Source organism: Petaurus breviceps, unplaced genomic scaffold, assembly GCF_028583685.1.
Source record: "Petaurus breviceps papuanus isolate PSGF00001 unplaced genomic scaffold, PetGlider_PUasm1.0 90416, whole genome shotgun sequence".
In the NCBI taxonomy this organism is placed as follows: Eukaryota; Metazoa; Chordata; class Mammalia; order Diprotodontia; family Petauridae; genus Petaurus; species Petaurus breviceps.
The window spans coordinates 3,208,208-3,231,946 of record NW_027187244.1 but is presented as its reverse complement, the minus strand read 5'-3'; the positions used below and the strand labels follow the sequence as shown (position 1 = coordinate 3,231,946).

The 23,739-nt window shown below is 36.8% G+C and overlaps 1 protein-coding gene across 1 annotated transcript in view; it reads right to left on the bottom strand.

Moving 5' to 3' along the window:
- The window catches only part of LOC138177447 (gamma-2-syntrophin-like), a 404,566-nt gene extending 393,445 nt beyond the window's left edge, over window positions 1-11,121 (bottom strand). Inside the window, exon 1 of the mRNA XM_069108636.1 lies at window positions 10,637-11,121. Within this exon, the coding sequence (XP_068964737.1) occupies window positions 10,637-10,708 (72 nt within the window). The 5' untranslated portion in view covers window positions 10,709-11,121. The remainder of the gene's footprint in view (window positions 1-10,636) is intronic.
- Window positions 11,122-23,739: the final 12,618 nt, after the last annotated feature.

Here is a 23,739-nt window from a genome sequence, read left to right as displayed (position 1 = left end):
TTCTTTCTAGAGATGAGGAAACTGAGGCTCAGGAAGGTTAAGTGGCTTTCCCAAAATCTAAAAGATGATAATTCAAAAAAACAAAACAACACCCCCCCAAAAAAATGAATCAGGATTTACATACAGGTTATCTGACTTTTAAATTCAGTATTTTCCTGTGGCACCAAGCTCCTGCTCTTTCTTCCTTAACTGACAAATAGTAATTGTGAGGACCAAATATAATAACTATGAAAGCACTTAACAAACATAAAGCCCCATATGAATATCAAGCATGATTATAAAATTTTACTTTCTCATCTCCTGCAGCCTTAATACAATGCTGAACACATTGTAGGCACTTAATAAATGCTCATTAAATGGAATCTAAATGGAAAAGTTTATTGCAGCCTCTCCTGAGAGTCAGCAATCACAAGGAGGCAGCAGACAGTTATGGTAACAAAAAAAGAACCCAGCTACTGAAAAGTAATACATTCCACCCCCTGTCCCCACTGACCCCAAATCAAATCTCGCCTAGTAAAAGACAAACTCTAGAAAAACATCTTTAAATTTTTTTGTTTGTTTTTAGTCTAGATTGACAATTTCATCATAGGGAAATTCCAGTAAGGAAACTCCTTCCACCAATGCAGCTTAGTAATTTTTCTACAATTTAGAGTTTTAGGAGTTGCTCCAGGTTTAAGCGACTTGCTTATGGTGACAAACAGTATTTGTCATAAGTAGACCTTGTATCTAGGTCTTTCTGACTGAGACCAGATCTCTATCCATTACATCAGGCTAACTCTCAACACTACAATTAAGAATGACAAATATGAAAAATGGAAATATGTAAAGATATTAATAGCATTTGGATGTTAGAATTTAAAGAAACCTTAGAGATCATTCAGCCAATTACTTCATCTGACAGATGAGGAAAATGATAGAGATAAAGTAACATGGTCAACTCCCACCTAGGTAGATAATTCTAAAATCTCTCTCTTCAGTTTTGACACTTTCTCCTAAGCTCCATAGAGACAACTCTATTTTGATGTCCTTCAGCATCTCAAATTCAGTAAGTCCAAAAGTATTTCCCTTTTTATACCTTGTACATTTTCCTTTGTACTTTCTCTTCCTGATTTCACCATTTATATGCACTAACACTCACTCTGGCTCAGAGGTGAAATTCCAAAAGAGATCTTCTAACTCTAAATTCAACATGCTTTCCACTAAATAATGCTGCTTTGGCTAAATCTTAAGTAAATAAAGCAAAACCTGTTAAATAATATATAAATTGTATACGACTATATAAAAATAGAATGTCAATTACCTGAAAGATATCTTGTTCCAGTTGTCTTGTGGAAATACAAAACTCAACAAGACCATACATGAGCTTATTATCATTCTCTCAAAGCCTGCCCTCCCTCTCATGCTAATAGTCTGAGAAACTAGACATTTTCTCATGTTTGTAAACTTGGAGTTATTTTTCACTTTTTCCTTTCACTCTATTCTCATATCTAGTCAGATATCAAGCATTATTTCTTCCATCTTCAAGATACTTCTCATAGCTACATTTCAACTCTATAACTAAGCATTATAATCAGTAAAACAGAGACTGACCTTCATCATCACTTGATTCCTAATAAATCTTTCTAAATTCACTGTCTACACTCCAGTCTCTTATACTAATTTACATTTATCTTCTTATTCCTAGATTTGGCTATTTCTCTTTTCTGATGAAAAATCTTCAATAGTTTCATTTTTGCCTACAAAACAAAATTGAAACTCCTTGATTTGGCATTCAAAGTTCTTTATAATTTTTCAATATTTTATTTTTCTTTCCTTATCTCAAATTGTTCTTTCCATACATTCTATGTTCAAGCCAAACTGAACTATTTCTCGTTTCCCATACATATTCGATGCTTTCCCATATCTGGAGCTTTTCTCATACTGTTCCTGAAATACAGAAACAACTGTTTCACATATATGCTTCCTTAATTTTCACCCGTTCTTTAAAGGCCAGATTAAAGATTACTTTCTCTAGAAAGTTTTCCCTGATTTTCTCTTTTGAGTTGACATAGCGCTTTGTTTTCACCTTCAGTATGCATTTATATATTTGTATTCCATCTCATGTTCACTTACTAGCCCTTTAGTTTTCAAGTGTGTAAGGGTTGTGTCTTGTCAATCATTTGACAAACCAAGCAAGCAAAATACTATCCAGAGCTGAGAAATTTATACACACACACACACATATATGTACATACACACATATATTTATACACACATATATATACACATATACATATACAAACATATATGTGTGACATATATGTGATATATGCAGCTAGATAGTATAGTGAATAAAGCACCTTGCCTGGAGTCAGAAAGACTTGAGTTCAAACCCAACCTCAGACACTTACTAGCTGTGGGACATTGGGCAAGTCATTTGTCTCTGTTTGCCTCAGTTTCCTCATCTGTAAAATGAGCTGGAGAAGGAAATAACAAACTCCTCCAGTATCTTTGCAAAGAAAACCTCAAAATGGGATCACAAAGAGTCAGACATGGGGCGGCCAGGTGGCTCGGTGAGTAAGAGCACCGGCCCCAGAGTCGGGATGACCTGGGATCAAATCCGGGCTCTGATACTTAGCACCACACCCAGAAATAACTGGCCGTGTAACCTTGAGCAAGTTACTTAACCCTGATTGCTTTAAAAAAAAAGTCAGACATGACTGAAATCACTCAACAACAACAACAAATACACAAATATGTATACAATAGGACAAGATCTAAGAAGTCATAGCTCCATCATCTCCTAATATAAGAATCTATATACACAGTATACTTATTGTTGAAATTGAAATGACTTTTAAGTAGGTTGTTTTTCATTGTTTATAAAATAAAATTATTTTATTGAAAGTTCCCTTTGCAGTTCTGGCTCTAAAATAATACTAACAAATCACTTCTACAGCAAAAGATAATAAATTTAGCACTGTTAGGGTCCTTAGAGATTATCTAGTCCATCCCTTGAGATATACAGCTTGTGAAGGGAACTGAGAGCTAGAGCTAAAGAATTGTTTAAGGTCTCCCAGGTAGTAAATAAAGGGGCAAGTATTAGAACTCAGATCATTTAACTCCAAATCCAGTATTTTTTCCATTACACCGAACTGGTTCCTATCACACTTTTATATTTGCAAAGTACGTTTCTCACAACAACCCTTTTAAATGGGTCATACAAATTCTATTATCCCTCTATTATAGACAAGGAAACTAAGACTCAGAAAGTTTAAAAGGCTTCCTCAAGATCACAAAAGTTTTAAATGTTAGAGCATGTTCTCAAACCTAGGTTTTCTCACCCCAAATATAGAATGATTTCCATTACAAAATATTGAAATTTGTAGCAAAGTAATTTCATATTTAAGGCCTTTTTGTTAACATAATGATAGTCTAAGTATTTATCCTGTCCTGTGTTATATTACAGTAGATGGTGGGAAAAGTATCAGGCAGTGAATATACTAGAATATTCATACTTGAGGTGAGGAAAGTTTGGGTTCAAATCCAACCTCAGGCACTGATTAGATGTGTGACCCAAGCACATCATTTGATTTCTATGAGCTTCATTTCCCTTATCTATAAGAAAGGGATTGTAGGAATTGTTTCATTCACTGCTTTTGTATCCCAGCATCTAGCACAATAGCTGGGATGTAGTAGGCACTTAAATACTTATAGACTGAGATCTCACAGAGTTGATGTGAGGATAGAATGTATACATAAAGTGCTTGTAATCTTTAAAAGGATATATAAATGTGAACTAATATGATTGTGGCACACATGATCTGTATATTTCTTACCCTGAAATAGTTCTGGGGCAAAATGTTTTAAATCCAGGTAGAATTACTTTGAAATAAGGTAACATTAGTAACCTTCCTTGCTTAACCAGGAATTGCAGAGCTTCTCATTAAATATTAAGAGATACAGAGAACAGAGGCTCTAGATTCCATCATAGATTATTGCTCCTCTATGAAAGGTTTAAAGAAAGATGTAGATTTGAACTGTGTAACATGGGAGGCTGTGGAAAGATTTGGAGCAATCCTGCAAGTACACACAGATCCTACTGAAGCACGAACACCGTTGCTATAGTAAGCATATTTTGTTGTGTGTGATTCATGTATATTCCTGACAGTGTACTTTTCTGATGCTGAGAAGTCAGGATTAGGAGAAACCAGTTATCAGCAACCCTAGCATACAAAAAGATGAAAAATGGCAGGTACAAATTGCTGCCCCATGGATCAACCCTCAGAAACTTTTTTAAAATAAAGGAAATCTCTGGGCACATTCAATATCCCTTTGGGTCCCTGCTCAAAAGAAGCAATATGCTGTAATAATAGAAAGAGTACTAAACTGATAACTTGGATAATGGGATTTCCTAGTCCTGGTTCACCCACTAATTCACTTCATTACCAAAGGCTAATCATGAGATCTTAGTGTTTCTAGTGCTCAAAAAGCCAATTGAGGACAGTTACCACAGTCTCCCCATTTCAGAAATGAAGGACCCTGAGACCAAGGTCAAACAGGCAGCAAGTGGCTGTCAATTTAAACTCAAGTCTTTTGATTCCAAATTCAATTATCTTCCCCCTCCCCCTCCAATGGGTATTTTTTCCCTCATCTACAAAATGGGAGTTGAACAAGATGAATTCTAGGGTACCTTTCCAGCTCTAAATACTTAAAATATCTGAAAAAAAAAGTATTCATGTTAAAGAATAAATATCCAAAAGTCAGCATCTCACTCAATTTTCTTAAAAGAGCGTTCACATTTTTTAAAGGGGCCTGTTTATTCCGATGAATCCTTTATGGCAGAATATATAGAGATGAAACTTGTGGGATTTTTCTAAGGGTCCAGTACCTTCTCTCTACAATTCTCTTCTTCCCACCCAAATTCAAAATATAAGTCAACACCTTGTCATCCCATTTCTTCAAGGCTGGCAACCTCTTGAGGAGACTGTCATGGAAAACAACAATTCATAATCCAAGCAACTTAAATAGAAATCATTATATTAAATGCTGATTGTATGCAATGGAGATGCAATTTCATCAGGGAAGCTTCAGGGATATAGTTTACAGGAAATGTGGAAAACATATATATATATATATAATTTTTCCTTTTTGTCTTTTATATCCCTAGTGTCTATTACTGTGATCAAGCATGTGCTAAATAATTGTTTGATGAATTGAGACAATATGTAAATTCAGCAAGTTTATGATATAGCACATAAGTGAATCTAAAAAGGATTTGTGATTGTATAAGTATAGGGAACTACCTAAATCAAGTTGCTATAACCTTTTAGTCTTTTAGATATTTGCCAGAGCTTCCTAATGGTTAAGTGACTTCACCAGGGTCGCACAACTAGGAAGCCTCAGAGGCAATATTTGAACTCTCTTCCTAAATCCAAGTCCAGCAAGCTATCCAATAGGCCATAATGCCTCTAAAATATAACATAAACCCACAAAAATCATTCACACTCTTATATACTTTGCAATAAGAATTTTTAAGTCATTAAACGTTATTTACAACAGAAACATTTTTAGAAATTAAATCATCTAATTGTTCAAATAAAGTATATGAAGGCAATTATAAAACTATGTTACCTGAAACAAAAGGGTATAATGGAAAATAGATTGATTTAAGGTTAGGGACTTTAACTTTGATTTTTAGGCACCTGATACTCCTGTGAATCTGAGAAAATAATTTTCCCAATCTGGGCCTCAGGTCCCTTACCTGTAAAACAAAGACTGTAGGGTAGGCAATCTCCAAGAACCAGCTCTAAATCCCATAAAAAAAGTCTTAATTTAAATACTTTCCATTCAGAAATGACATAAATAATAATCACTTCCTCACCTTTAAATGCATAGCTGCTTGATAGGAAGCTGCTTTTGCTGATCACTATTGTTACCTTGAATCTTTAGTACTTCATACATTATTTAAAGTTGTGATCCAAACACAAGACAATGTTAAAAAAATAAAATATAAAAATCAATACTGACGTGCCTATATGTTGACTGGAAACTGAATCTACAAATAATATTTCATCTAACATTAATGTGATCATGATTTTTAAATTGTACAATTCCATGTTACTGATGGTATCATTACTGAATATTATTCTCCATCCCACACTGACTATACTGAACTTAACTGCTCATCAAAACAAAGTAGATGAGATATTTAACATGTGATTGGTGGATTGCTAGTCTGACACTGTGTAGCTGTTTTAGTGCTGGAATCAGTTCTGAGAACTTCCAGATGCAAAAGACACAGAGAAAAAAAAGAATACAATGAAGGCTAATGATGAAATTCTCAATTCCATGTCTTCTAGAAATGCCAGTTTTAATAAACATTTATCTAGTCAGTAAAAAAGATACATTTATTTCCCCCTGATCCTCTTCCTGTCTAAAATATAAATAAAGTAACACATAAAACACTGGCAATTTAGATATCAGAAACTGTCTTCCTGAGTCATTTTAGTTGCAATCTCTGAAGACAGTACTACTGATGATCAGTATAATATGGGAAAATCTGCAAGTGTAGCTAAGGCTAACAGAGTCCTGTGCATCTGTTAACAGTCATTAGAGAAGGAAAAGAGAGGGTCTTCATTGCTGGGAATGTTCACAAAATCAATTCCCCTGTCATGGCTTTCTGTCAAACCGTTTTAAGGAAGACACTTCAGTAGTAATGGCTTAGTATTTTATTTGCTACAGAAAGAATAGTGGGGTAAATAAGGCCTCATATTCTTAATACCAGAAAATTTAAGAATCCTGATAGTCTAGGGTAAAGTGACATCTAGTGTTCACCTAACATAATCCAAAAATGCATTATTCAGGTGACAATATTGAAAAAAAAAATGCATCTCTTCAATAGGAATATATAAATTCACAGAATAGTTGCGCAGAAAGGGCCTTTTTACGGCTGAGGAAATTATGAAACAAAGCAAGTAAGTTACTTACTTAGAGTCACACAGTTAGATGAGCTTGATTAAGCATTTTATTCCTATATATGTTTAATGTTCTTTCTACAATGAAATTTTAATATAATTTCCCTCTATTTTTCTTTTAAACAATCTTGACATTTTTATATCTCTTAGTTTTTAAGACACACACACACACACACATACACACAGAAGCCTAACTGAAAAAAAAATTGTCAGAACACAGAATCATGCAAGTTGAAATGAACATATTTGAAGAAACCAATACTTATACAGTGTTGATCGTGTGTTAGGACTATGACATAATAAGGATTTCTAGGACTTTGGGTATCTGAGGTCCCAAGGCTAAAATTAGTCCAGTTATAATTACTTTTATATTCTTTGTGAGATAATTGTGTTTTGGGAGCAAACTCATTTGACAAAAGATGATATTCATATACAGAAAAGTAAATGATTTTCCACCTCTCAAGGGTTACAATAACTCTATAAAAATAATTTGGACTAAAATAAACTTTTAAACTTTTCCATAGAATATGCTCAATATATTTTGTTTGAAATATACTCAATTTTGTTAATATTTCAAAATTTCTATGAAGCATAAGTTGATTTTCTGCACTAGAACCTGTTAAAAATTTTCACCATTGATCTGTTTTCCCCCATCTGTTAGAACAGAATATTTTGCCCTTTCCAAAAATAAGTGTACTTGCTGTGTTTTATTTATGATGTCATGGCCATCATCAGAAATTCCACAGTTGAAATGAAAGATGAGTCAGCAAGGCTGAGACACATATAATGAAAGCATGAAATGAATGATTAAGATTCCTTGGGAGATTAGGTGTTTAATTTACTGCATGTAATAATTCAACCTCTAAAGAGATGGTTAAGTGGTTATATTGCAAAATGCACATTTCAGATGACCTAGTATGTTCCCCCTACCTTTCAATCTACAAACCCATCATATGAAACAGATCATTATTGTCTCCCTCAGTCTAATGCTTCAAGCTTGGTAGACTGAAGTAGCATTGTTATTTAAAAACAGAAAGTGTGCTGTAAATACTAATCAATAGCAGAAAACACACAGCACACTGTACTAATGTTTCACTGCAATGGGATTTTGCAATGTGAATACAAGCAGAAGAAGAATCTGAGCTGATAGGACTCTCTTAAGGTGGAAAAAAAAAAGGAACAAATACTATAAATAGAACAAAAGGGAAAAAATAAACTATTAAACACTCATTACATTCCCATAATATTTGTCACATTCACATGGTCCTACAGAAGTTGTGAATACATCTCACACTATAAAGTTTCTGCTTTAGGTTATAAGAAATACAACTTGTGTTAACTCATATATGTGCATTTTTGAAATTTAATAAAATATTTGAATTCTCCTTAACTAAAGCCATTAAATATTATTGCAAATCATTAAGAAAACAACAGACTTGTTGATATTAAAATTGGTTACTTTCCAATATTAATTAACCTTTGGCTCATCTTTTTGTCATCTGTTCTAAGAGAAATCAAAAAGCACTCAGTAGTTTATGCTATATTAGCTTTCAAAAGATGAATATTATATATATATATATATATATATTATCAGTACACACCCCCCATCAGATTGAAAAAGTAAGGGATATATCCTAAGAGATGAATTCTCATCTGAAATATAAACAAAGATTTGGGTAGTCAAAGTGTAGCCTGTCTCACCAGTTTTATATGAACGACAATAGTGATCATAGCATATATTTCATTATTTTTAAAAATGAATTTACTAAACTTTACACTTCTTACTTTCAATCTCCTGTATGCCATCAACCTGATATTTTGCCTCCAACATTGACATAAAGTTTTCAATGATACAACTCATTCATCATTTCATATAATGAGGTTTCAAACTGCTATAAAAGTAGGCTAGTTCTGTCTTTTAATTTAGTTGTGGTAAGTAACCTCCACCTCAAGAATATATTTAAATGCTATGTTATCAGTCACCAAATTCAATACATTAAGGCAATTAATGGATTGATAAGCCATTAGCATTCTGAAAAGGACTTGAAATAAATATGACAGATTCATCTTTTATATTAAGTTTTTAAAGAATTAAGTCATCAAGTGGGTCAACATGAAACATTACTCATAAATTCAAATGTATGTTAATATTAATGGTTTTGAGGAGTTTTTGAGTTAGACCAGGATACTTTAAAGGTTTCCACAAATATATAAATTATAAGATACTTAACCATTGGGAGGCATAATTTATAAATTTTAACAATCATTCAAAAGAAAGTTTTTTTGTAGAACATTTTATAGTCCTATGAAAATTATAATTATGAAGTCTATTATTTTCACAAGGTTCATTTTAGCATATGAAAAGCTTTGATTATAATTCCTGCCACATATTGCCAGGAATTTTAATTTTTTTTAAAAGGTACTTTTAATAAACTTATCTGAAGCTTAAGTTTAAGATTCACTAGTAATATTTCAACACATGACAACTCTTGTCTATATTTCTTGTGCTTTTCTAATGAGCATTTTGATTTAGGAACTGAAGTACAATGAAAGTATAGATGCATTATCACAAAGGAGACAATTCAGTCACTTTTTCCCAAAGCCTTTTGGAACATCATTCAGCCATTCGGAGAAAGCTGGCAAAAGGTATTAATGATTACACTGTTTTTATTCTTTTGGTAGTGGTGGTAAGGGGGTGGGAGTGGGCAAGGAAATGTGTATTTTAAGTAGTTGACTCTAACTTCATCTGTATGAATACTACCATGCCTCCTGTTCTGAAAGCTTCTTGTGCTTAGTTGTAACCTGATGGAAAGGTTCTCGTGTTCTCTCTCTCTGTCTCTCTGTCTCTCTCTCTCTGTCTCTCTCTCTCTGTCTCTCTCTCTCTCTCTCTCTCTCTCTCTCTCTCTCTCTCTCTCTCTCTCTCTCTCTCTCTCTCAACTCTTAAGATGATCAAGAAAAACTTTTTCAAGTGTGTGCACCATCTAACACCACAAGTTTGACTGAACGACTTGGGGGGCGGGGTGGAAAGATGCTGTAGTGGAGGGTGAATAAGGATCCTGGAAGAACAGCTGACAGCTGAGGAGCTGTCAATTTAGATCAACCACTTACCTAAGTTTACAGAGGTCCCCTACGCCACTGCTGTCTATTGGTGTAGAAGGACAAGATAAGAAGATTGAAGACTTGAAACTGGAGGGGGCAAGAGTGGGGGGAGGTGGAAGAGACGCCTCTCTTACAATCTGGGACAGAAGCCCAAAGAAGAGCTGGACATAAATCCTTAAATGCTCCTACAAGGAGGGGGGAGGGGAAAAGAGGCTTTTTCTCACCTCGAGTTAAAGTAACTACCCTGTCCTGTTAACCCTCCACTCCACTTCAAAATAAATAGAAGAGTAAAATCTAAGAAGTTCCCCTTAGAGTCAGAGATATGGGAGATGAAGGAAAAGGGGAAGAAGAAGAAGAAGAGGGAGTCACCCCCACAGCTTAGGCAGCAAGGACTTTTCCTCCCAATCTGTTTGAGTTCCGTCCCGAGGGTGCCCCAAAGGCCCCCCACCCCCAGTCGCTGCTCTCTGCTCCTCCTCCTTGTCAGGAAAGTTATGCAGGGACTGGGAAAGGGAGCAGATGCAGCTGGATGGCCAGAGAAACCGCAGCTGAGAGGCGCAATCGAGGGAGCGCCGCGTACTTACCCAAGTGGGGACCAGGAGGGTGACCGGGCGCTCACGCGGTGCTGGGGGTGTCTGCTTCTCCGCCACACTCATTTCCTCCCATGCAGCTAGGGTCCTCTCTGCGCGGTACTCGGCTCTGTCGCTCCTTTTTCAGGCATTGAATAATCCCAAAACGGAGCGGGGGCAGCCGCGGGCTCAGCCCCAACGCGGCGTCCCCGGCTCCGGGCTCAGCCACTTCTAGGGGCTTGTCAGTCCGTCAGTCAGTTGGTCCGTAGCTCACACCAGCTGGAGACGGGCGGTGGCGGCAGAGGCAGTGGCGGCGGCAGATCTTGGCCAGGCCATGAGCTCAGCTCCGCACTCCCAATGAGAGAGCTCAAGAGCAGGGGCCACGACACGCTCCTTGCACAAGGGGGCTCGAGAAAGGGAGGGGCGCCGAGCCAGGGAGGGGAACGAATGAACGCTGCTTCTCACCAGGTTGGGCGCTTTGGGGGAAGGCGATTAACAAATTCGAAGGGGAGAATAGCTGTAAGTTCAGTTTCCTCCTTCAATTGGCTCTGTGTGCTGCTGTCTCCTTTCCACTCAGCCTTTCAGTCCGCGCAGACCCCGCAGTTTTTTACAGCCATCTAGCCACCAAGAGCTGTTACATTTCTGCCTTTTACCCATGGGTTTGGTTTTTTTTTCCTCATCCTGCCCCTCTTCCACTCCGGGGAAATGTTTTATACCCTTTCAACTACTTTTCAAAGGATAAAGACACTTTGTTGCACATTGAAACATAATCCAGTATCTGGCCCACGTCAGGTTTATGACCATTTCCCCTCCATCCTAGGAAAACTATATTATTCTGCCTTCTTGGTGTATAAATGGAGCTTCCATTTCTCCCTTGCAAAGTAGAGTGCTCCCTAGATTCCATTCAGTAGAGTTCCTACAATTTGCACCTGCTGGTCTTGGCCCTCTGCCTCTCCTTCCATTGCCTGGCAAGCAATGGCCCAGGTTTTTTTTTTTTTTTCCTTCTTCCCTCTTCTTTTATGGGTGGTGCCCTTCTCACTTTCACTTATCTGAAACCCTAACAAAAATTAAATAAGAATCTCAGAAGAACAACATTTAGTGAGCACCTTTTGTCCCTGACTTATTCAACACCTCACCTGAACCAAATCTCATAGAGTCGCAGAGTTGGAAGAAAATTCTTGAGTAATAAGATTTGGAGCTGTAAAAGGCCATCTGTAACTTTTATTTTACAGAAGAGAAACTGGGGACCAGAGAGAGGCAGCAGTTTACCCCAAGTCTTACCCCTAGTAAGCAGCAAATTCAGAATTATAAACCAGGTCATATTAAAAAAAAAAGTCAATGCCCTTTCCATTTCCACTGGACAGCTAGTCAAAGCAGTACAGAAAAAGTCCTATTTTTTATATCATTCCTAACAAGTGGTCATTTAACCTCTTTGAAGAAAGACTCTTAGTGAGGAAGAAATCACTATTTCTAAGATAATCCCTTCTGCTTTTGGAAAGCTTTAATCATTAGCAACAATTTATTTTTATTTTTTTTTAATTTTCTATTAAAGCTTAGAACTTCACTAATGCATTTGGGACACTTTTTATTTAGCAGAAATTTACCCCTTGGATCATTACTCCTAATTCTGTCTTCTGGGGCAAAACAGAACAAGTACAAATCCTCTACTTCTCAACAGATTTATTAATCTTGAAGGGTACTGTCCTGTCTCTTTTCTTTACAAGGCTAAATGTTTCCAATTTCTTCAGATTAACTTAATATATTATCTGGTCATCATCCTAGTCACCCTACAGCAAGCTGCATTTATTTCTAAAAATTGGCTTTGCCCAAAATGGAATATGGGTAGCAGGAAGTTCATTTGAGATAGTAGCAAACAGCATTTAAGATAACCCATTGGTTATGTTTTATTTTATTTTATTTTACAAAGAGAAAGAAACAATGAGCTCCCTTTTTTGTTCCTCTCTTCCCACACAAGATTTTGTCACACACAAATTCCCATCCTTTTTTCTGGAGACTCTGGAAAAAGAAATTAATCTTACATAACTTGAGAGCTAACATATAGTATATGTGTTTAAGAATAAGTGATGTTTCTACCTGTGACAAAAACTCTACCTGAGCATGCTTATTTTAGTGCTTAGGTCTTAGAATTCCAGTAAGACTCCATTTCCTGACATAGAATAATTGGGGGAAAAAAAGGAGAAAATGATCCTCAATATCAGCATTAATCAGATGTGTTTCCATTTGAGAAAAAAAAATCAGTCTCTGGGGAAAAAGAATACTCTACTAACAGTTTATTTGTAGTGAAGCCAAGGGATAGAGATTGGAGAAAATGTTTATTAGAAATTCAACATAGTAGTAACTTTGACAACTGTAAACAAACTGTGTAGGATCAAGTGGTCTAAATTCAGGAAAAAATGCTTTGACTAAATTCTAGGTAAATTTAGGATTTGAGATTTTGGATTGGGAAGACATCTCCCTCTCAGATCCTTATCAAACTGAAACCCAAAGGGGTGAAATTATCTGCCCAAGGTTATTCAGGTAGCATAAACATAGCCAGGTTTAAAACTCAGATCTCTTGAAGCAAGTCTAGCACCCTGTTCCTTGCATCATGCTGCAAATCCCATGGTCCATATCCAGGTGGCTCAGGATATTGATGAAAAATGATTCAATGTTCTGAGGGATAAATTATATTCCACTGTTGTGATACAATGGAGAAATCACTAGATTAGGAATCTGAAGAACAGGATTCAAGTACTCACTGAGCTACTACCAAACTATGGCAGTGGACAAATCCCTTCCCTTTCTTCCCTTAAATTGCCATATCTACAAAATGGGGAAGTTAGATTAGGTGATTTCTAAATCCTCACCCAATCCAAGCTTTTTTATGATTCTACTAGATTACTTCATGAGCTAAGTAGTTACCGCAACAACCTGGGTTTCTGTTTCCTCCTCTGTAAAATGAGTTTACTGGAATAGATGATCTCCAAGGTTCCCTGATGCTTTAAGAGTCTATAGTTTCAGTTCCAATTTCAGGGTCTCCAAGCATACCCAGAATTTCACTGAGCAAATCAGAACATTTATACTGGTCCCTCTAAACCAAATAAATGGCATGTCTTGTGTTTTGGGTTATTTCATACATTGTACAGCAACGTTACTGGCAACATTATCCAAGGAACTTTTTTCCCAAAAAGATAGTTTCTACATACCTCATTCCCCTAAAAAATAAATAAATAAAAACAATCCCAGTGCATTGTCAATTAATTTCTCAAAATTCCAAGATCACACAATATAATTTGAGCCTGGGTGACATGGTAGATAGAGTGCTGGACTAGGAGTCAGAAAGACCAGAGGTCAAATGCAGAGAAATTTGATGTGTGATCTTGACCAAGTCACTGAAGCTCTGTTTGTTTTAGTTCATCTACTGTGAAATGAGGATAAGAATGGCAACTGTCTTCTTTGGTTATTATGAAGATCACATGAAATAAGATTGGTAAAGCCCTTAACATAGTGCCTGGCACATAATAGTCATTATGTGCATGTTAATTATTACTTCAGAGATCACTTTGTGCAATGTATAGTTGAACAGTAATTCCCAGGACAAATAGCCATGTAGCTTTCTACTGGAAAATGTCAATAAGGGAGAATCCATGGACTTCTGAGGGAACTGCTTCTATTTTTGGATACATCTGATTATGGAAAGATAGTTTCATAATAATGAACTAAAAATTATCTCTCTGAAACTTTGAAACTTTGCTCTCAGTTCTGCCTTTTGGGACCAAGTAGAATAGGTCTAATCTCTCTTATATAATGGATAATCGTGAAAGCAGCTATAATGCTTCCTCAAATTTCTTATCATATCTAAAATTGTTGTATGTTATCAATCAAACAAATTAATCTCCTATACAGTAATAGACATTGTGCTAGGTTCTAGGATATTAGAGTGAGATAATTCCTACTCACAAGGAGTTTCCATTCTTACTAGAGAGACAACAAAGATTATTCTAAGTATGTATAGAATTAATGTAATGTAAAGAGAATAAACATAAATACATAAAAAATAATTACAATGTGGATTGGTGGGTAGGATGACAATGGTTGGAAATTATGAAAAACTTCATGAAGGAGGCATTGCCTAAGGTGCAGTGGAAAGGATCCTATGAGGTAAAAAGAAATTGCATTCCCAGCATAGGGAATGACCAGTACAAAGGTATAGAGAAAGAAGAGACAAAGGCGTTTTTTTTTGTTTTTTTTGTTTTTGTTTTTTTCCCTAAGTAATAGAGGTAAGATAAATTTGACTGGATTATAGAATAAAGGGAAGGAGACATGTTGATGCCAGATTGAAGACTACTTAATATTTCTTCCTAGAGGCATCCCTGGAATTGTTTGAATAGGGGAGTCAAATGGTCAGATCTGTTTTGAAAGAATATGGAAAGACTTAAGAAGGGGAAGCCCAAAATAAGAGACTATTGCAGTAATCTAGGTAAAGAGGTACTGAGGGCATTAACTAAGATAGTAGCTCTGAGAATGGAGAGAAGGCTTCAGATATGAGAGATGCTGAAAAGATTTGGCAAACAATTGAATATGGGAATGAGGGAAAGTCAGTCAACTAGCATTCATTAAACACCTGTTTTGTATCAGGCACAGTGTTAAGCTCTGAGGATACAATGAAAGGGGGAAGAAAGAGTCCCTGAACCCAGGGAATTCACAGAATAGTGGAGGAGACAACACAAAACCAACTGTACACAAACAAGGTACACATAGGGAGGGTAGTATCAGAGGGAAGGCACTAAGAAGGACCAAGAAAGGCATCTTGTGGAAGGTGAGACTTTATGTGAAACTTGAAGGAAGCCAGAGAAGAGGGGAAAGCCATGAGGATCACAGAGTATGTGGAGAAGAGCAAGGTTTAAGAAATCTGGCAAGATAAGAAGGAGCCATGTTAAGAAGGTCTTTCAAAGCCAGAGTATTTTTTACCTAGTACTGAAGACATTGGGGATCCCCTATTATTTATTGAATAGGGTGATGATAATGGTCAGACCTCTACTATAGGAAGAACAAGGTTGCAACTGAGTGAAGGATGGATTGAAGTGAAGGGAACCTTGAGGCAGGGAGATCAACAATTAAGCTATTGCAATAATCGGGGCTTGAAGTGGCAGGGGCCTGCACTGGGTTTTTGCAGTATCAGAGAAGAGAAGGGGACATATAGAAAAGATGTTAAGAAGGTAGAAATGTCAGAAATTGACAACTGATAAGATATGGAGGATGAGAGACAGTGAGAAGTAGTGGATAACATCTGAGTAGCAAGCCTGGGTGAGTGGGAGGATTCTGTTACCCTCAATAGTAAATGGAAAATGGGGAATAAGGAAGGATTTAGGAGAAAAGAGAATGTTGGATTTTTTTAGACATGTTGATTTCAAGATATCTACTGGACATCCATTTCAACAGGTTTAATATGAAGTTGGAGATGCAAGATTGGATATCAGGAGAGAGGTTAGTTTTGTAGAAGTAAATCTGAGAGTCATAGGAATAGAAATAAAAATTAAAACCATGGGATCATATGACATTATAAAGGGAAATAAGCTAGAGGAAGAAGAGAAAGACAGCCTTTGGGGACCCTCAATTTCAGCTGGGTTGAGGCTAATGAAGAATCAGCAAAAAAGACAGAGGTGTTGTCAGATAAATAGGAAGAAAACCAAGAAAGAGCAGTGTCATGAAAACCTAGAGAGCAGAGTGTATCTAGGAATAATCTAGGCTAATCTGCAGTATTAAAGGCAGCAAAGAGGTCAAGAGAAAAGATGTTTTTAAAGGTCTTTAACTTTGTCAAGTAAGAGGTCAATAATAACTTTGGAGAAAATAGTTTCTTTTGAGTGATGAGGTTGAAAGTCAAATTTCAAAAGATTAAGAAGTGAGGAAGAGGAAAGAAAGTGGAGGCACATGTTATAGACTGTCTTCTCAAGAACTTTAACCAAAAGGAGGAAGGAGAGATATAAAGCAATAATGCCAATGCAACAAATCTGAGAGATTAGAAGGATAGTGATGCTTATAATCAGAAAACAGGGAAAAGGGGATATTTATGTAAGAAAGAGTTAGGTGGGAAAACAGTGATTTCACTTTCGAATAAACTGAGATTAAGATGACTCCAGGAGGTCTGCCTAGGGACAGCTAGTTGGTAGAGTATACAGAGCACTGGGCTTGGAGTCAGGAAAAAAAAACTGTTTGAATCCTACCTCAGATACAATTTATTTGACCCTTGGTAAGTCATTTAGTCTTTTTGTGCCCAAGTTTCCTCTTTTTAAAAATGGGGAAAATAATAATATCTAGGGCTACTGAGAGGATCAAATGAGGTAGTATATGTTAAGTGCTTTGCAAATCTTAATGTGTTGCATAAATGCTAGATACCATTATTAAGCTTAAAACATTCACTAGGGAATTCTTGGGGGAAGAGTAAAGAGTAGAAGCAGGACCTCCCCGCTGCTCCAGCTTCCACCTTCCCCAATCCATGTAAAAAGGGCACTCTAAACAAACTTCAGAGCTGCAGAACCCACAAAATGACACAGAGAAGCTAACACCCCACTGAGGACAGCCAGGCAGGCCACCAGGAATGAGCCAGCACAGTGTTCTAGGAGCCTGAGCCCAGCCCCACTCCAAGGCTTTAGCCCCAGGGCAGGCATGACCAGCCTCCAGCCAGAGGGACTCCAGGTCAGCAGCAGCTGTGGCCATTTCCAGATTTATCAACACATAGATGCAAAGGACAAAGTGAGAAGTCAGTGCAGCCCAGACTTTAGGCCCCAGTAAGTGGGAGTGCCTGGCTTTTGCCCTCAGGGTGAGAAGCCACTAAGACCCCAACACAACCAGCCAGTGCCATGAGGCAGCTTTAGCTCCTAGCCTGCAGAGTATAGGGGGACCAAACCACCAGTCTGAAGGGTAATCACTCTTGCTTGAACCTTCTTGGATCTATATTGCAGTCTAGGATGGAGGTCCTGGGGTGTGTGTCCAGTTTGCCAGAGTGTTTGGAGACCTCAGAGAGGGCACCCATCTAATACCTCTGGCAGCTGAGAAAACCCTGGTATTTGGGACGAAAGCTCCCCTGTCTAGTGGCAGAGTACTACTGTGGCAAAAAGCCCAGGGGTCAAGTGACTGAGGGGAGACATGACCAGGCAAAGAAAACAAAGCAGACAGAAGATTCCAACATTAGACTCCTATTTTGGTGACAAAAAGGAGCAAAGCATGGTAAAGGAGGAAGACAGTGAAGTCAGAACTCCTGCATCAAAAGCTTCAAAGGAAAAGGTGAGCTGCTTACAGGCCATAGAGGACCTTAAGAAGCAGATAAGAGAAGTGGAGGAAAAATGGGGAAGAGAAATGAGAACAATGCAAGAAAATTACAAAATGAGAGTCAACAGCCTGACTGAGGAAAATCACAGCTTAAAAAATACACTAACTCAAATGGCAAAAGAAGCTCAAAAAGGCAATGAGGAGAAGAATGCCTTAAAAAGTTGAATTTGCCAGATGGAAAAAGAATCTCAAAAGCTCAATGAGGAGAATCATTGCTTCAGAATTAGATTGGAACAAATGGAAGCTAATGACTTTATGAGAAATCACGATGCTGTTAAACAAATCCAAACAAATGAAAGAATAGAAGGCAATGTGAAATATCTCATGGAAAAAAAACACTGACCTGGAAAATAGATCAAGGAGAGATAATTTAAAAATTATTGGACTCCCTGAAAGCCATGATCAAAGTAAGAAAATAGAAATCATCCTCTAGGAAGTTCTCAAAGAAGACTGCCCTGATGTTTTAGAACCAGAGGGAAAAATAGAGGTTGAAAGAATCCACCAAATACCTCCTGAAAAAGATCCCAAAAAGTAAACTCCTAGGAATATTATAGCCAGGTTCCAGAATTCCCAGATTAAGGAGAAAATATTACAAGTGGCCAGGAAGAAACAATTTGAATATTGTGGAAACACAATCAGGATAACCCAGGATCTGGCAGCTTCTACACTAAGGGATTGAAGGGCTTGAAATATGATATTCCAGAGGTCAAAGGAATTGTGATTAAAACCAAGAGTCACCTACCCAGCAAAACTGAGTATCATGTTTCAGGGGAAAATGTGGTCATTCAGTGGAATAAAGGACTTTCAAGCATTCTTGTTGAAAAAACCAGAGTTGATTAGAAAATTTGACATTCAGACACAAGAAGCAAGAGAAGTATGATAAGGTAAACAAGGAAAAGAAATCATAAAGGACTTATCAAAGTTGAACTATTAACATTCCTACATGGAAAAACAAAAATTGTTACTTATGAAACCTTTCTCAGTAGTTGAAGGGAATAGAAACATATATATATATATATATATATATATATATATATATATACATATATATATATACATACATATATATATATTAGGGTTTATGGGCATATGTTTACAGGTATACATAGATAGAGGGCACAGAACCAATTTAACAGGAAGGCATGATACTTAAAAGGTGAAATTAAGAGGTGAGAGGGGGATATAATGAGAGGAGATAGGGAGAGACAGAATGGGGTAAACTATCTCATATGGAAGAGGCAAGGGAAAATGTTCACAATGGAGGGGAAGAATAGGAAGGCAAATGGGAATGGGTCAAACTTATTCTCAATGAATTTGGCTCAGGGAGGGAATGAAATACACACTAAATAAGGTATCTCACCCTACAAGAGAGTAGCGGGGAAGGGGGTGAGAGAGGGGATGATGGAAGGGAGGGCAGGCTGGGGGGCAGGGAAGTTGGAAGCGCCCACTTTTGAAAAGGTAAAGCATCAAAGTAGAGAATAGCACAAGTGGGAGGTGGGATAGGAGGGACGGAAATACAGTCAGTCTTTTACAATACATCTACTATGTTATCATTTTGCATTAGCCACACATGTATAACCTATACCGAACTGCTTATCATCCCAGTAAGGTGGGTGACAAGGGAGGAAAGGAATGAATCTGGAATTCAAAGTTTTAAAATCAAATGTATATATATATATATATATATATATGTATATATATATATATACTGTTATTAATACTATTTTACATGTAATTAGGAAATAAGATATACAGGCACTAGGGCATGGAGATCCACTGGAAAAATCAAAAGGGATATGGGAGAGAGCAGATTGGAGGAGGGGATATCCTGTGGGACTGCTATTTTGTGGTAGGGGAAAAACAGGGAGAAAATTTGTAACTTAAAATCTTGCAGAAATGAATGATGTAAATCAGAATTTAATAAAGCATTTAAAAAAAACATTCACTAGGAAATTATTAACATGGGGTCTAAACTCACACTAGAGATTGAGAATCATCACATAAAAGTTACAATTAACCCCATGGGAGTAGCTGATGTTACTAAGAAAAGGAGTATATAGAGAGGAAAGGAATTAGAATTGAATTTTTGAGAGCACTTTTATGGATGATGGAGAAGGTGTAGGTCAAATAGATCAGAAAAGAAAAGTTTCATGAAAACCCATGGAGGAGAGAGTATACAGAATGAGAGGTTGGTCATATTATCAAATGCAGAAGATAGGCCAAGGAAAATTAAAACTGAGAAAAGGCTAACAGATTAAGCAATTAAAAGATCATTGGTAATTTTGGAGAGGAATTTCAGTTGCATGATGAGGTCAGAAGCCAGATTACAGAAGATTAAATGTTGAATGATGGGAGACAAAAAGCATTCATCAAATAGAGAGAGTTTTTATAAGGATTTTGACCAAAAATAAATATAGATGGTGGCTTGAAAAGAAGTTAGAAGTGTGTGGGTGTGTGTATGTATGTATTTTCTTTTCTTTTTTTTTTTTCTCTTAAGCAATGGGGGTTAAGTAATTTGCTCAAGGTTACATGGCCAGTTATCTCTGGGTGTGGTGCTGAGTGTCTGAGCCCAGGATTCGATCTCCAGGTCATCCCAACACTGGAACCGGTGCTCTTACTCGATGAGCCACCTGGCCACCCCTAAGCAATAGGGGTTAAGTAACTTGCTCAAGGTTACACGGCCAGGTGTTTCTGGGTGGGTGCTAAGTGTTATGTGTTTTCTTTAAGGATGGGGGAGACTTGTGCGTGTTTATTAACAATATGAAAGAATCAGTAAAAGGGAGAGGTTAAAGATTCAATGAGGTATTGCAATGATCGAGCATGCAATCTGGTTGGAGAACATGAAAGGAGATGAAATTAAGTCAAAAAGAGCAACTTCTTTGTAAGAGACTGGGGGAAACAAGGAGATGATGTCAAGGGATTTTGAGATAAAGAGAATGGGAGAAGTAGGAGATCATATTGAATGGATTTTTTCAATGTAAAGTTAAGAAGCAATAATATGTAGCCCCCTCAAAATTCTGGTTGAAAATTTCCAGAGTATAAGTGATGCTTATGTGTGTTTACTGGTACTTATGTTGGTTATGGTCCCTTGTGCTGAGGTTTTGAGGTTTCCAATGAAGATCCTTTGTGTGTCTTGATTAAATTTGCCAGTGAACCTGACAATAGAAGAATTCACATTTGATTAGCTCAGTTGTGAATTATCTAGGGGGCATCTAGGTGATCCAGTGCATATTGTGCCCTGCCTGGAGTTAGGAAGATGCATATTCCTGGTTCAAATCTGAACTCAGATGCATACTACTGTGTAACTCTGGGTAAATAATTTAATCATTTTTGCTTTAGTTTCTTAATCTATAAAATGAACAACAAAACACTCCAATATATTTGCCAAGAATACCCCAAATGGGGTCATGAAGAGTTGGACACAACTGAAAAACAACATTTTCTAGATGTGCCAGAAGATAGAAATCTAAATTTGAAAAGGATCTTTAAAATTCTTTAACCCTATTATCTTGCGCATGAAGAAATTAAGCCCAGGAAGCCAAATAATTAGTCCAAAGATATGCAAGGGTATCTCTGTTTTTTTACCTCTCCCTCCAAAAAAACCCACTATCAAGAATAATGGGAAATTTCAAGAAGAGATTCTAGTTAGATTTCAGATTTTACAACATCTAGAATAAATAAGCACAATGCAAACTAAAAAAAAAAAAATTCAGAATAATGGGTAGCTGCATGTCATAGTAAATAGAGCACCAGACCTGAAGTCAGGAAGACCTGAGTTCAAATCCAGCCTCAGATGCTGACTGTGTGACTGGTCAAGTGACAATTTGCCTCAGTTCTCTCATCTGTAAAATGAGTTAGGAAGGTAAAAAGCAAACCACTTAGTGTCACTGCCTAAATGGAGTCACAAAGAATTGGACACAACTAAAATGATTAAATCACAAAGAATATTGTACCTAATCTAATAAAATTTGATTTACCCATTATAACTATATATAACTATTATAAGTATCAAGTTTTAAAGAAAATAATATTTAAAATTGGAAATGATCATCCAGAACATCTAGTCCAATCTCTTCATTTGACAAATGAGTGAGAGAGCAGCTAAGTGACATGCCAAGGTAACACAGGCAGCTACTGCCAGAGCCAAGATTTGAGTCCAGTTCCTGTCACTTTCCTCTACTTTCCCTCCAAATATCTTTTACTGGGTATCCAAAGAATTCACTTTACTGGAAAAGACCTAGAGACATCAGAGGAGCACAGTTTAAGTAAGAGTTTGGGGTAAATTAAGGTGGTCAAAAAAGCTTATGCAATTTTAGACTACGTTAGGAATGAAACTGTGTGTGGAACATGAAAAATGACGGCATGATCATGCCTTTTGTGGTTCTTTAGAACTCACATGTGGTCAGTTTGGGGAAATATATTTTTGGATAGATATTATACATTTTAGGAAATTTGTAACCTAGAGAGTGTTTAGAGAAAAGTGACTAAGGAAGGGCCTTAACATTATAGCACATCAGAATGGGTTAAAGAAATGGAGTTTTTACATTAGAAAAGAGAAGACTGCAGAGGAACATGAGAACTGTCTTCAAATTTTGAAGAGCTGTTATCAGGAAAAGAAATGAGATTTTCTTTGCTTGGTCCCAGTGGGCAGCAATATGTGGAAGTTGCAGAGGAGTAGATTTCAGCTTGAAGTAAAGAGAAAACAAAGCAGAACAAACATGACGACAACAACAAAACATTCCTGACATTCAGAGTTGTACAAAGCTGGAATGCGTTGCCTCTAGAGGTAGTGGTTTCTTTTTCAATAATGGTATTTAATCATATGCTGGATTACTACTTGCTAAGAATATTGGAGAGGGGCCTCTCAGCCAGGTAAATTTTCAACTAGATGGCCTCTTAGGGTCTATCCAACTCAGAAATTTTGTGACTTTTACTAGCTCTTCTGAGCCTTCAAGACATTCTTTATTTTATGTTTACTTCAAATGGAAGCAAATGGCCCAAGATGCTTACAAAAGAATAAACCTTCTTCTCCATAAAAATGATAATTTGAAAGCTCTAAAAGTTTTGAATGTAGGTTCAGTTTGTTTGCCCAAAGACACTGAACCATAGGCACTGGCCCCACAAGCACAGTCCAAATTTAAAATCTAAATTCTTGTTTTATTTGCCTAAAGAGAAAGTTATTGCAATAAGAAAAAGAGAGTTGGATGGAAAGCATTATAAATTTTATACACTGGAACACATCAGGCTACATTAAGGAAAACTTATAATGTCAATATCACACACACACACACACACACACACACACACAATCATCTTTCCCCCCCTTTCCTGTTTTCCATTCAGTGTAAAGAAAAAATACCTGGAGAATTATGAGTGCTAAATGCTTTCTCACTTAGATGGCATGCATGGCTATTTGTAGAGGAAGGGGGTGGGTGGGTGCGAATACCTAACCAATTACACATTTACATAAACCAGTCATTTGTGTGTGGGAAAAGGAAGATAATTCTAGAGTCCCCAGGTTGCATGAAAAAAAGGCAATAATACTTTTTTAAAAGTTGTTATAGAAGAACATTCATAAAGGAAAGAGAGTCATGGGGCTATAATCCTCCTTTTGGTATCATCATATTCAAGAACAATTGAGATGGAATGTGTGGTATTGAATAAAAAAAATGTGTGCTTCTTAAATGTTGGCATTTTATAGTATTTTAAGGTTTGTAAAATATTTTTATGTAGTATATCACTTGACCTCCACAACAAATTGTAATGAGAAATTTGAAACAACTTCCCTG